General features: G+C 37.6%; 1 protein-coding gene across 2 annotated transcripts in view; it reads right to left on the bottom strand.

Moving 5' to 3' along the window:
• LOC102248303 (testis-specific gene 10 protein-like) overlaps window positions 1-12,283 on the bottom strand; it is a 27,466-nt gene extending 15,183 nt beyond the window's left edge. Inside the window, exon 1 of one of the 2 annotated variants that reach the window (XR_001361292.1) lies at window positions 11,768-11,851. Coding sequence is in view for 1 of the 2 variants with exons in the window: in XM_014536390.1 (XP_014391876.1) it covers window positions 11,768-11,904 (137 nt within the window). In the remaining variant the exon portion in view is untranslated. Of the gene's footprint in view, window positions 1-11,767 lie in introns of both variants that reach the window. The other variant, XM_014536390.1, reaches the window with a different exon arrangement.
• Between the last annotated feature and the right edge of the window lie 15 nt (window positions 12,284-12,298).

Here is a 12,298-nt window from a genome sequence, read left to right as displayed (position 1 = left end):
TGCTCGCTCCAGCTCCGTGGCTGCCGGCCACCATCTTGGTTGGGTTAATTTGCATATAGCCGCTCTGATTGGCTGGTGGGTGTGGCTTAAGGCATAGTGAAGGTACAGTCAATTTGCATGTTTGTATTTTATTAGATTAGATCCTATCTAATAAAGAGGATTCCCAAATTGACCATCACTCTGCCACAAAGATGACGTCGCCCACAGCAGAGGCGGCGGTTTCTGTAACACAAGATGGCTGCACCCACAGCGGAGGCCAAGTTCCCGTAACGAGCCTTAACGAGCAATCAGCAGGGACCTGAGGCTGCGCCCTCCCCGTGCCCCCGTGGGACTTGACAGGGAACCTCAGGCCACGCCCCCTGCCCGAGCACTGGGCCAGGGGACCTGAGGCCATATCCTCCGCCCCAGTGCCAGGCCGGGGGAACTAAGGCCGCGCCCCCCCCCCCAACCTGGTGGGGCTTGATGGGGGACTTCAAGGTGCACCCCACCGCCCCAATGCTGGGCTGGAGTACCTCAGGCCGCTCCCCTTGCCCTGAACTGGGGGACCTCAGGCCATGCCCCCTGTCCAACGGGGCTTGACGGGGGACCTCAGGCCACGTCTCCCACCCAGCAGGGGATCTCAGGCCGTGTTCCCCACCCAGCGGGGCTTGACGGGGGACCTCAAGTCGTGCCCCCCGCCCAGGCCCGGGCTGGGGTACCTCAGGCTGTGCCCCCTGCCCCAGCGCCAGGCCAGGGCACCTGAGGCTGCACCCCATGCACAGATGGGCTTGACAAGGGTGGGACTGGCCGGGTCTGGATCTAGCCCAATGGAGGGGGTTGGCCGGGTCTGAGTCTCATGCGATTTTGAGGCGCACATGGGTGGGCAGAGACTTGACTCTGGGTTCCATGGTGCGCCCCAGAGTCTGACAGGAGCAAGATTTTCATATACATTTTACTAATTTGCTTTCATCTCTGACATTTCTATTATAAAGGGCAAATAGCAATATTAAAATATTTCCTCTAATTAATCCTCTTTTAATGTGCACGAATTTTGTGCACTGGGCCACTAGTCCACACATAAAAACAAAACTTTTAATCTCATACTTTACACCAACCATGTCAAACTCGTGGCCAGCGGGCCACATGACAAGGTATGCAGCCTGCTGGTTTTGAGTTTGATATGCTTGCCTTACATGAAAATTACTTCAGGAAAGGATCATAGACCTAAATGCAAAAGTTAAAACTATAAAACTTTTAGAACAAAACAGCAAAAAATTTTAGTGACCATAGGTTTGGCAAAGAATTCTTAAATAGAACATGAAAAGCATGCTATAAATAAAACTAATTTCAATAAATTGTACCTCACCAAAATTAAAAACCTTTGTTCATCAATAGTATACACTGGAAGTATATGTTTTCAAAACATGTATCTGACAAAGAATTTGTAATTAGAACAAATAAAGGACTTTTATAAGTTAATGATAAAAAAATAAACAACCCAATTAAGAATGGACAATATTTGAACAAATACTTCATAAAATTAGATCTATAGGTGGCAAAGAAGTAAATGAATGCATGCTCAACATTACTGATTACTAGAAAAAAGCAAATTAAAACCAAAATATAATACTAAACACCCACTCTAATTCTAGTATCACTAAAATTAAAAATGCACTGCTGGTGGGAATATAAAATGGCAAAACCATTTTTGAAAACAGTTTTTAATTCCTTCAAAAGTTAAAATAGATCCAGCATATGACTCAGCAGTTCAAATCCTGGGTATTTACCCAAAAGAAATGAAAGCATGTAAATACAAAGAGACTTGTATTTGCAGTTCTATTTGTTATAGCCAAAACCTGAAAATAAATCAAATGTCCATTTGGTATCCTATATAATAAAAGTCTAATATGCTAAGTGTCCAGTTGTTCAGTCATCCATTCAACCAATGAAAGTGTAATATGCTAATGATATGCTAAGGCCACTCAACTGCTCATTATCACGTGCACTGACCACCATGGGGCAGTTGACCAGTCAACCAGTCGCTATGACGTGCACTGACCACCAGGGGGCAGACGCTCCAACCAGTAGGTTACCTTGCTGCCGGGGTCCTGCCAATTGGGACTGAGCGAGATGGGCCAAACATGCCCTGGAGCCCTCCCAGGGTTCCTCCCCAACTGGCCAACTTCCCGCATCTCTGCAACCTTCTTGCAATCAGGGACCCCTCACAGGATGTCGGAGAGCCAGTTTTGGCCCGATCCCACAGGCCAAGCTGAGGGACCCCACTGGTGCATGAATTTGTGCACTGGCCTCTAGAATCAATATAATGCAATATGACTCAAAAAATGAATCAGCTACTAAAACACATAACAACATGAATTAATCAATCTGAAGGTAATTTGCTCTATGAAAGTAGATCAACAGAAGAGTACATAGTATATAATTCCATTTAGATAAAATTCTAGAAAACCCAAGATAATAAAAAAAGAAAGCAGATCAGTGGCTGCCTGAGTAACAGTGGCAGGTGGTGGCTGCATAAGGAAAGGATTACAAAGGAAACATTTGATTACAAAGGAAACATATATGTAATTACATTATACTGATTATAGGGATAATTTGATGGGTATACTAATATACATATGTCAAAGTTTATTAAATTGTACCTTTTAAACATATGCAGTTAAGTTACATATCGTATATCAATTATACATTAATAAATTTGTAAAAAATAAACAAGAAAACTATGCTAATATCTAAATAATATATATCCCCAAATAATAGGTATAAAAATGGGGAGATTAAAATACTGTAAGAAATAAAAAAATAACCAATTTTCCTATGGCAGCAGAGAACTAAGTAGGCAGCACTCTGGCTGACTAAGAACCTATTAGCAGAGCCAGCACTGTGCCCCTGGGTCATGGAAGCAAGGCAATAAAGAGTTACATTGGTGCTACCACAGAAGCTTATTTAGCTCTTGGTGGAGAGCTGTTCTGGACAACGGAGACCAATAGCCTGTACACTACAATGGACTGTTACAGGAGCCTACCTAGTCACCTAATCCAGCATGCATCTGAGAAAAAAATCACTGCCTGCACAATAGCATAATAAATCAACAATAAGAAAAAGTTGCCCTGACCAGTTGGCTCAGTTGGTTGGAGCATTGTGTACACCAAAGGTTTGCAGGTGTAATTTTGGTCAGGGCACATACTTAGGTTGTGGATTAAATCCCTGGTCAGGGTATGTACTTAGGTTGCAGGTTTGATCCCTAATCTCACATCAGTATTTCTCTCCCTCTCTTTTCCCCCCTTCCTCTCTCTCTAAAATCAATATATGTGGATTTTAAAACAATTTAAATAAAATTTTGAAAATGTAGTGAAATTTAACTATAATCCAACAGAAGAATCACTTCAAATGCCCTATAACATTATTTTTACAGCTTTTTCTTATAAAACAGCACTGTTTAGGAAGAAAGTTTATTTAAGCAGTATAAAAACACAAATAATGAGTATTGGTTTTGAAACCCTAGGGATTTTGTTCTTTATCAGCAATGAAGTGAAAAGCTGTGAAAAGCAATGGATGCATTTTTTTTTGGCTGATTTGGCCTGGAATACTCAATTTAGAGATATTGAAATCTAGACATGTGTTGAACTATGTCAGGACTCAACGTCTAATCATTAGAATTTACGCATGGAATCAAACTTATAATTTTCTTATCAAATGAAAAAATGGAGAACCGGAACAACAGTATTTTAACTATATTGAATGTAGTTGGATTATACAGCTCCTAAGTAGTCTCTCTGTAATTCTTGTTTTTTGTATATATAAATAGAAAACCTATGATAAATGTGGGTGCATTATAAAATACAAGTTATTGATCTTAAAAATAAATTTACAGCTGACTTCTCAGCAAAAATAATGAAAGTCAGAAGATAATGGAAGGATATTTTTAAAATGTTAAAATGAAAATAACCCCAAACCTTTCAAATTTTCTACCTACTGAAATATCCTTTATATCAATAAGACTGCAATAGAGGTGGTAGAAATACTCAGCTTTGGATACATTTTGAAGATAGGATCAATTGGATTGGATATGAGTGTATAAAAATGCAGGTTTCAGGCCAAGTATATGAATGGAGTTTCTATTTACTGAGATGGGAAGACTGAACGACAGCAGATTTTCGTGCACTAGAGGGAAAAGGATATGGAGAGCAGAAATGTTAAGTTTGAAATGTCTATTAGATATCATAGTGAAGATGAAAAGGAGATAGTTGGACATTCAAATTTGAAGTCCACAGAGAATTCTTGGCTATAAAGATACATTTTGAGAATCAAGAATAAATACATGAGGCTGGATGAGATCACTGAGGGATGAGTACAGATACAAAAGAGGAGAGAAGAACTCCTCTCAAAAACTACGTTCAGGGACACTCTAAGATTTGGAGGTTGTGGACAGGAGGAGGAAATAGCAGAAGAGACTGATATAGGACAGCCAAAGAAATAAAAACAAAAAATCAAATGAGCATGATATGTCAGAAGCCAAATGAAGAAAGTTTTTAAATCAGCACAACTGATCAAATGTTGCAGATAGGTCAAAGAAAATGAAGATCGAGGATTGTCCACTGCATTGAGCAACATGAAAGTAAATTTTCCTTTTAAAACAGTTTTGATAGAATGGTGGGGAGAAAGGCAGATTACAGTAGGTCTAAGTGCAAACAAAAAGTGAGACATTGGAACCAAAAGTTTAGACAACTCTTTCCATGAAATTCCTGTAAACAAGCCACAAAATTTAGTATAAATATAGAGTATTTAAATAACATGATTAAAAATCTGAACTAAGGGATAAATATAAAACTTTATACCCGACTATTTCCTAATTTATAATTTCTAAAGTATACACAGATCATTACCAAAAAATTGACCATAAAAGAAGAGGACAACAAATTACAGAAATCGGAAATCTAACAATGTGTTCTGAAAAACAATGTAATTAAGTAAGAAATCGACCACAAAAAGATAAAAATTTGTTACATTTTTTAATATTTAAAATCCCACATATAAATAACCAATGAACCAAATAAGAAGTCATAATGGAAATTAGAAAATATTTTATAAAGAAAGAAGTATATAAGACATGTAGGATACATTCAAAGAAGTATATTGAGGGAATTTTAGGGCCTTAAATATGTATATGAGAAAAAAGCCCAAAAAGTAATAATGTAAGCATTCACCTGAAGAAATTAGAAAAAAAATAGATATAAATGAAAATAGAAAAAAAATAATAAAAAACAAAAAGTTAATGAAATAATAAAACAAACAATAAGGAGATCACCAAAGCAAAATGTTGGTCCATTGAAAAGCCTACTTAAAAAAACAGATTGGAGGTGCAGCCACTGTGGAGAACAGTATGGAGTTTCCTAAAAAAACTGAAAATGGAACTCCCATTTGACCCAGTGATCCCACTTCTAGGAATATATCCCAGGAAACTAGAAACGCCAATCAGAAAGGATATATGCACCCCTATGTTCATAGCAGCACAATTTACAATAGCTAAGATTTAGAAACAGCCTTAGTGCCCTTTGGCAGATGAGTAGATTAAAAAACTGTGGTACATCTACATAATGAATGTGGTAAAAAAAAGAAGGAATTCTTACCATTTTCGGCAGCATGGATGGAACTGGAGAGCATTATGCTAAGCGAAATAAGTCAGTCAGAGAAAGATAAATACCACATGATCTCACTCATTTGTGAAATATAATGAACAACATGAACTGACGAACAAAAACAGATCCAGAGACAGAGAAGCACTGATCAGACCATCAAACCTCAGAAGGAAGGTAGGGGAAGGCAGAGGTAAGAAGGAGAGATCAACCAAAGGACGTGTATGCATGCATATAAGCCTAACCAATGGACACAGACACCAGTGGGGTGAAGGCATGAGTGGGGGGGTGAAGGGGTAATGGAAGGGGGAGGGGGAAGGACACATATGTAATACCTTAATCAATAAAGAAAAAAAAGGAAAAAATAATCATTTCTGTAAAACTCAAAAAAAAAACTTACTGGAAAAAGGAAAACACTACAGATTCTGTGATATTGGAATGTTGAAAGGATATGGTAAACAACATTATTCTAAAATTTTTTTCTAATTTTGAGAAAATGGACACATGCATCAAAAAAAAACATAGTGAATGGCATAAAAAGAAATGTCTAATTGTTCCTTTATCCATTAAATAAATAAAATCTTCCTCAAAGAGAAAGTTCAGACTCAAATGGCTTCACTGCTAAGTACTAATACTCAAATATTATATAGATTGTTCCAGGTATTGAAAGAAAACAAAATGAATTGGAAAGATTATCCTAAGGTTTACATTATTTGATACCAAATGCTAATTTTTAAAAACCCCAATAAGGCAAATAGTTGGCCAATTTCAATTACAAAAATAGGTGTAAATATCTTAAACAAAATATTAGTTAACTGAGACCAGAAATCTATAAAAATTATAACATACCCTAACTAATTTGACAAAGGAAATTCATTCCTGAAAACACCACACACACACACACACACACACACAAATAGACAAAAAAAATCATTAATTTAGGAATAGAACGAAACTTCTTCAACCTGATAGAAGTCATCTATGAAAGATGTATAGCTAACACGGCACTAACTACTGAGAGTCTGAATGCTTTCCCCTTAGATGTGAAAATACTCAAGAAAGTCCACTTTATTTCTATTCAACAATGTACTTGATGTTCTAGGCAGTGAAATAGGGAAGAAAAAGAACAAAAGACATGCAGATTGAACAAGTAAAACTGTCTTTATTTGCAGATGACCAATTGACTATGTAGAAAACTAAACAGAATCTACAAAAAGGTCACTAGAACTAACATGTAAATTTAGCAAGGGTGTAGAATACCAGATAAATATTCTATATAATAAAAGGCTAATATGCAAATCGACCAAACAATGGAACAACAGGTTGCTATGATGTGCAATGACTACCAGGGGGCAGACACTGAACCCAGGAGCTGTCCCGTGGTGGTCAGTGCGCTCCCACAGGGGAGCGCCACTCAACCAAAGCTGGGCTCACAGCTGGCGAGTGCAGTGGTGGTGGTGGGAGCCTCTCCTGCCTCTGAGGCAGCTCTAAGGATGTCCGACAGCCGGCTCAGGCTTGCTCCCCATGGAGAGCAGGCCTAAGCCATCAGTCAGACATCCCCTGAGGGCTCCCGGACTGTGAGAGGGTGCAGGCCAGGCTAAGCGACCTCCCTGAGGGCAAAAATTTTGTGCACTAGGCATCTAATATAAAAATAAATTGTAAAACTTCTGGTTACAGCCCTGATATGTACAGAGCTTAGAAGACGTCATTCCCATTGTTAGAAGAAGAAAAAGATGACTAAACTGAAAATCAAAGACTTTTTGTGAAAACATCAGGATAGTGAGGTGCCGAGTGTGTTGGCACCCTAAAATATGAGAAGAAAGGCAAATCCAGAGTCACAACTGAGGTATGCTCACCTGGAGCAGAAGCCTCTTAAATCATAAATGATTAAAACATTTAAATGATAGTGATCATGCATTACTAGAAGCTGAGTGTGCAATAACATGAGAGTGAGAAGATCCTAGGGGCCACATACTTCAGGGTGTTTACATCCAGGAACCCCATTTGGTTCTCACTGTGAAGATCTGAAAAAGCATCCCTTGTGCCTCTGACAGAGAAAGAGGGATTACTGTAAAATATGCCCAGAGCCTTCCCCATAATAAGGCTTACTCTTCATGTGAAAAGACTTTACCAGAGCTTATCCCAGCTGGGGAAGGACATTCCTCTTACTTTACTACCTCTAGCCTCCCAGTTTCACATAAGTAGATTAAAAAATTATCAAAGTTATACCATTGGAAAACACATGTAATAACAGACCCAGAGATAAAGATACACTAAAAGACTGAGATTTAGTAGTAAGTATATGACTGTGGAATATGTTCCCTCCCCCTCTCCTAACCAGCACACTACCAGAAGACAAGGATAATCACAGTGAATTACAACAGAGAGCTGCAGGTATGAGGAATGTAGTAACTCTAGTATCCTCACAATTTTTTGTAAATCTAAAAGTGTTCTAAAATACAAAGTTTATTTTAAAAACAATTGTATTTTCATATTCAAAAATAGACAATCAGAAAGGGAAATTTTAAATTCTATTTACAACAGCATAAAAAAATAGGAAATACTTAGGGAGAAATATGACCCAAAAAAGCTTAAGACTTGTACACTAAAAATAATAAGATAACCTATGGCCGTGGCCCCTGAGCTGCGGCTCGTGAGCCACATGTGGCTCTTTGGCCCCTTCCACAAAATACCACGTGCGGGCGTGCGTACAGTGCGATTGAAACTTCGTGGCCCATGCCCAGAAGTCGGTTTTCAGCCTGGGCGAGTCTATTTTGAAGAAGTACTGTTGATATTTGGCTCTGTTGACTAATGAGTTTGCTGACCACGACCTACGGGAAATTAAAGATCTAAGGAAAAGAAAAGACATGCTGTGTTCATGCATGGAAACACTTGATATTCTTTAGATGTCATTTCCCCAATTTCAATCAAATTCCAAAGCAGGCTGTTTTTATATTTATGAAGCTAATTCTAAAATTAAAATGCAAAGTAACTATAATAGCCAAAAGAACTTTGAGAAAGAACAAAGTTGGAGGACTAGCATTACCTAATTTGAAGACTTAAAACAGAGTAATCAGGAGTGTTGTATTTGGCATCAAGATATATAAATATGTTCATCAAACAAAACAGACAACCAAGAAACAAACCTATACACATATGGACAGCTGACTTTCTACAAAGGTGGAAAACAATTCCATGTAAAAAGGATAGTTTTTCAACTAAATATCCATATGCAAAAAAGTAAACTTTGATGTATATCTAGTACTATATACAAAAAGTAACTTGAAATGGATCACAGATGTAAATGTAAGAACTAAAACTACAAAACTGCTATAAGAAAACATGGGAGAAAATCTCAGTTACCTTAGGCTTAATGATTTCTTTAAAAGAACACAGAAAGCTAGATATGAATTTCTGAAAATAAATAAATTTTATTTAATCAAGAACATATACTCCTTAAAAGACACTGTTAAGAAAATAAAAAGACAAGCCAGAGACTGAAAAAAATATTTGCAAAACACATACCTGACAAAGGACCAAAAATCTTTCGCGACTTACTAATGATATAAATAACTCAATAAAAGTTTGCAAAAGATTTAAACAGATACTAAGGAAAGAAAGTATATATATATAGCCCATAAGCACATGAACAGATGCATGAAATCATTAGTCATTAGGAAAGCAAATTAACCACAATACATACCTATTAGAATAGCTAACATTAGATTCCGCACACCAAGTGTTGGTGGGGATATGGAACAACTGGAACACTGATACACTGGTGGCGCAAATGTAAAATAAAATAGTGCAACCACTTTGGAAAAAAGTTTACAGATTCTTCCAAAGTTAAACAAATATCCATCACATGAGTTAATCACTCTATCTACTCTTCAGTATTTATCCAAGAGAAATAAAAGCATTTGTCCATACAAAGACTCACAGAACAACATTCAAAACAATTTTATTTGTTTAGCCCTAAACAGCAAACAACCAAAATGTCTATGTGGTATATCCATACAATGGAATACTACTCTGTGACAAATAGAAATAAGCTCTTTATTATATGTGATGACATGGATAAATCTCAGAATAGTTATGGTGTGTAAAAGTAGCCTGACAAAAGAATGTATACTCTGTGATTTCAATTACATAACATTTTAAAAAATACAAACAAGTTCCTAATGGACAGCAAATCAGTGGTTGCCTAGGGATTATCAACGTAGGGTGAGGTTATAGAAGGGTAATGAGGAAACTTTTGGGAGTGCTGGCTAGGGCTACTATCCTGATTGTGGGATAATTTTATAGGTACATAAAGATGTCAAATCTGACGAAATTTCAATATTAGTAAAACAAATGTACACCAAAAAAATCTCCAATTATACACCTGTTAGAATCTATTCATATCTATAAAAGCCTAAGCGACCAGTCGACCAGTCGCTATGACCACAAGAGGGCAGATGCTTAATTCAGGAGCTGCTCCATGGTGGTCAGCACTTCCACAGCGGGAGCATCGCTCAGCTCACTGACAGGCACCAGACACCAGGCTCATGGCTGGCGAACGCTGCTTAGCCTCTCCCGATTGGGACTAACTGGGCACAAGCCAGCAGCAGGCACAGCGGGGCTGGGTGACTGGGGGCAGCGTGGCACCCAGCCTGGGCTTGGCTCCTCCCTGACCACCTGCCGCAGCCCAATCCCCGCAGGCCACGCTGAGGGACCCCATGCTCCAGGCCTCTAGTATTTTAATAATCTTCTAAAATGTTTTCAAAGAACTTCTAATGACCTGGGAAAATGCTTATGGTCTAAAATTGAGTGAAATTCCTTAAATATATAACTTAATATACAAGGTCAATTACATTGAAAGGTTATGTACACACAGGTAAAAATATATCTGGTTAGAAACAGATGTAGATTACTAAAAGTCTTCCCTGGGTTATGGAATCATGGGTGATTTAAATTTTCTTTACACTTTTCTCTATTTCCCAAGGTTTTCTTTGTTGATGCTGTTTTATTTTATTATCATTTTTTAAAATAAATTTTTATTGATTTTTAGAGGGAGAAAAAGACAGAGGAATAGCAACATTGATGAGAGAGGAACATCATCGATTGGCTGCCTCCTGCATGCCCTCTACTGTGGATCAATTCCGTAACTCGGGCATCTACACTGACTGGGAATCGAACCTAGGACATCTTGGTTCCTGGATTGACACTCAATCACTGAGCCACACCGGCTGGGCTTGAAAATTATTTTTATTTTACCTGAGATTGCAAATGTCTTTTTATGCAGGAAATTAAAGAAACGGTGAAGGGAAGAATTTGAGTGATTATTTATCCTGACAACTGATTCCAATATAGGCATCACAGACCCTTAAAAGATCAAAGAGAAGACTCTGGAAGCTCATACGTGAACCAAGTATTATCTGTGACTTCGTAATTTGTTTCACACTCACATGAACTATTATTTTTTCAAATAGATCCCCTGAAATTCAACCTTACTGAATCTGTACAACCTCTATTTTTCACATCAATAGGTACCAAAAGTAAAAAACAAAACAAAAACCTACTAGCATAGAGGTCCTCAAAAACTGATTCCCTTCTACTTATTGCCTGCAGGCTGCTTTACTGGAATGTCTTATGCTACTGCACCGTATGTAGGAAGGGCTAAGCAGTGTCGTTCACATTCAGTTAATAAGTTCCATTACATGTTCCTATTTCTCTGCTATGACTTTTTCTTATATTCTAAGCTGCTCTAAAACCTGTGCTGTGTGTGTTCTTACACTGTTCAGACCCCAGAACATAATTTGAGTTATAAAGGTAAATTAGTAATCAAATGCTAAAGTGAAACATGCACTGTGCCCAGAATGGCTTTGTAAAAGCTATTTTAGTTAAACATTCAGGCTTTCTCCTTATGTGAGACTGAGATTACTAAATTTGAGTCCTGGTTAGGTGTGGCATTACCAGTCTGCGATTGATCATGGGGAAATCATTTAATGTATGCTGAGACTTCTACAACTGCTTCGTAACAATCCTCCCCAAAATTAAAGTCAACAAATAACTTAATTACCATTATAAAATATACTACGAAAAGCAGAGTCATTAATAATAAACCATTCGTTGTTCAAAGGCATTTAGTTTACCTCAAAGAATTATTCTCTGCTTTTTGCCTGCCAAGTTCACTTTCGGTATCCATTGCCTTTCTTGCTAGTGATTTCATTTCTTTCTCCACAGTGGTTATGGTCTCCTTCATCAAAGTCATATTTGACATTTGCTCCATACGTTCATCATCAAGCTACACAAGTAGGATGACAAGATTACTGCTCCCCTATCTACTGCATTTTTTACTCATTATAAAAACATAGTACAGATGAATTTATAAATGCATACAATTAAATTTGGTAAGAGAAAGTCAAATTCCATTAATTCTGTTTATATAGTCATAATATCTCAAATATAGCATCTCAAATCCTTCATTAATAAAAAAGGTGATGCCTCACATTTAAATTCAGTTTACATATATTTTTCTCATTAGTTTTCATTTCACCATCATTTTCTCTACTCTAGCTACTCTTTAGGTAGAATAATCCAGTTTCTCTGTATCTGGAAATGTTCTCTGTAATGAAATACAGAGATGAAAATTGTGCTAAAATCCCTGAGAACGCATCCCTAAT

This window comes from Myotis brandtii, unplaced genomic scaffold, assembly GCF_000412655.1.
Source record: "Myotis brandtii unplaced genomic scaffold, ASM41265v1 scaffold1612, whole genome shotgun sequence".
Classification (NCBI taxonomy): Eukaryota; Metazoa; Chordata; class Mammalia; order Chiroptera; family Vespertilionidae; genus Myotis; species Myotis brandtii.
This window is presented reverse-complemented; position numbering and strand designations above follow the sequence as displayed.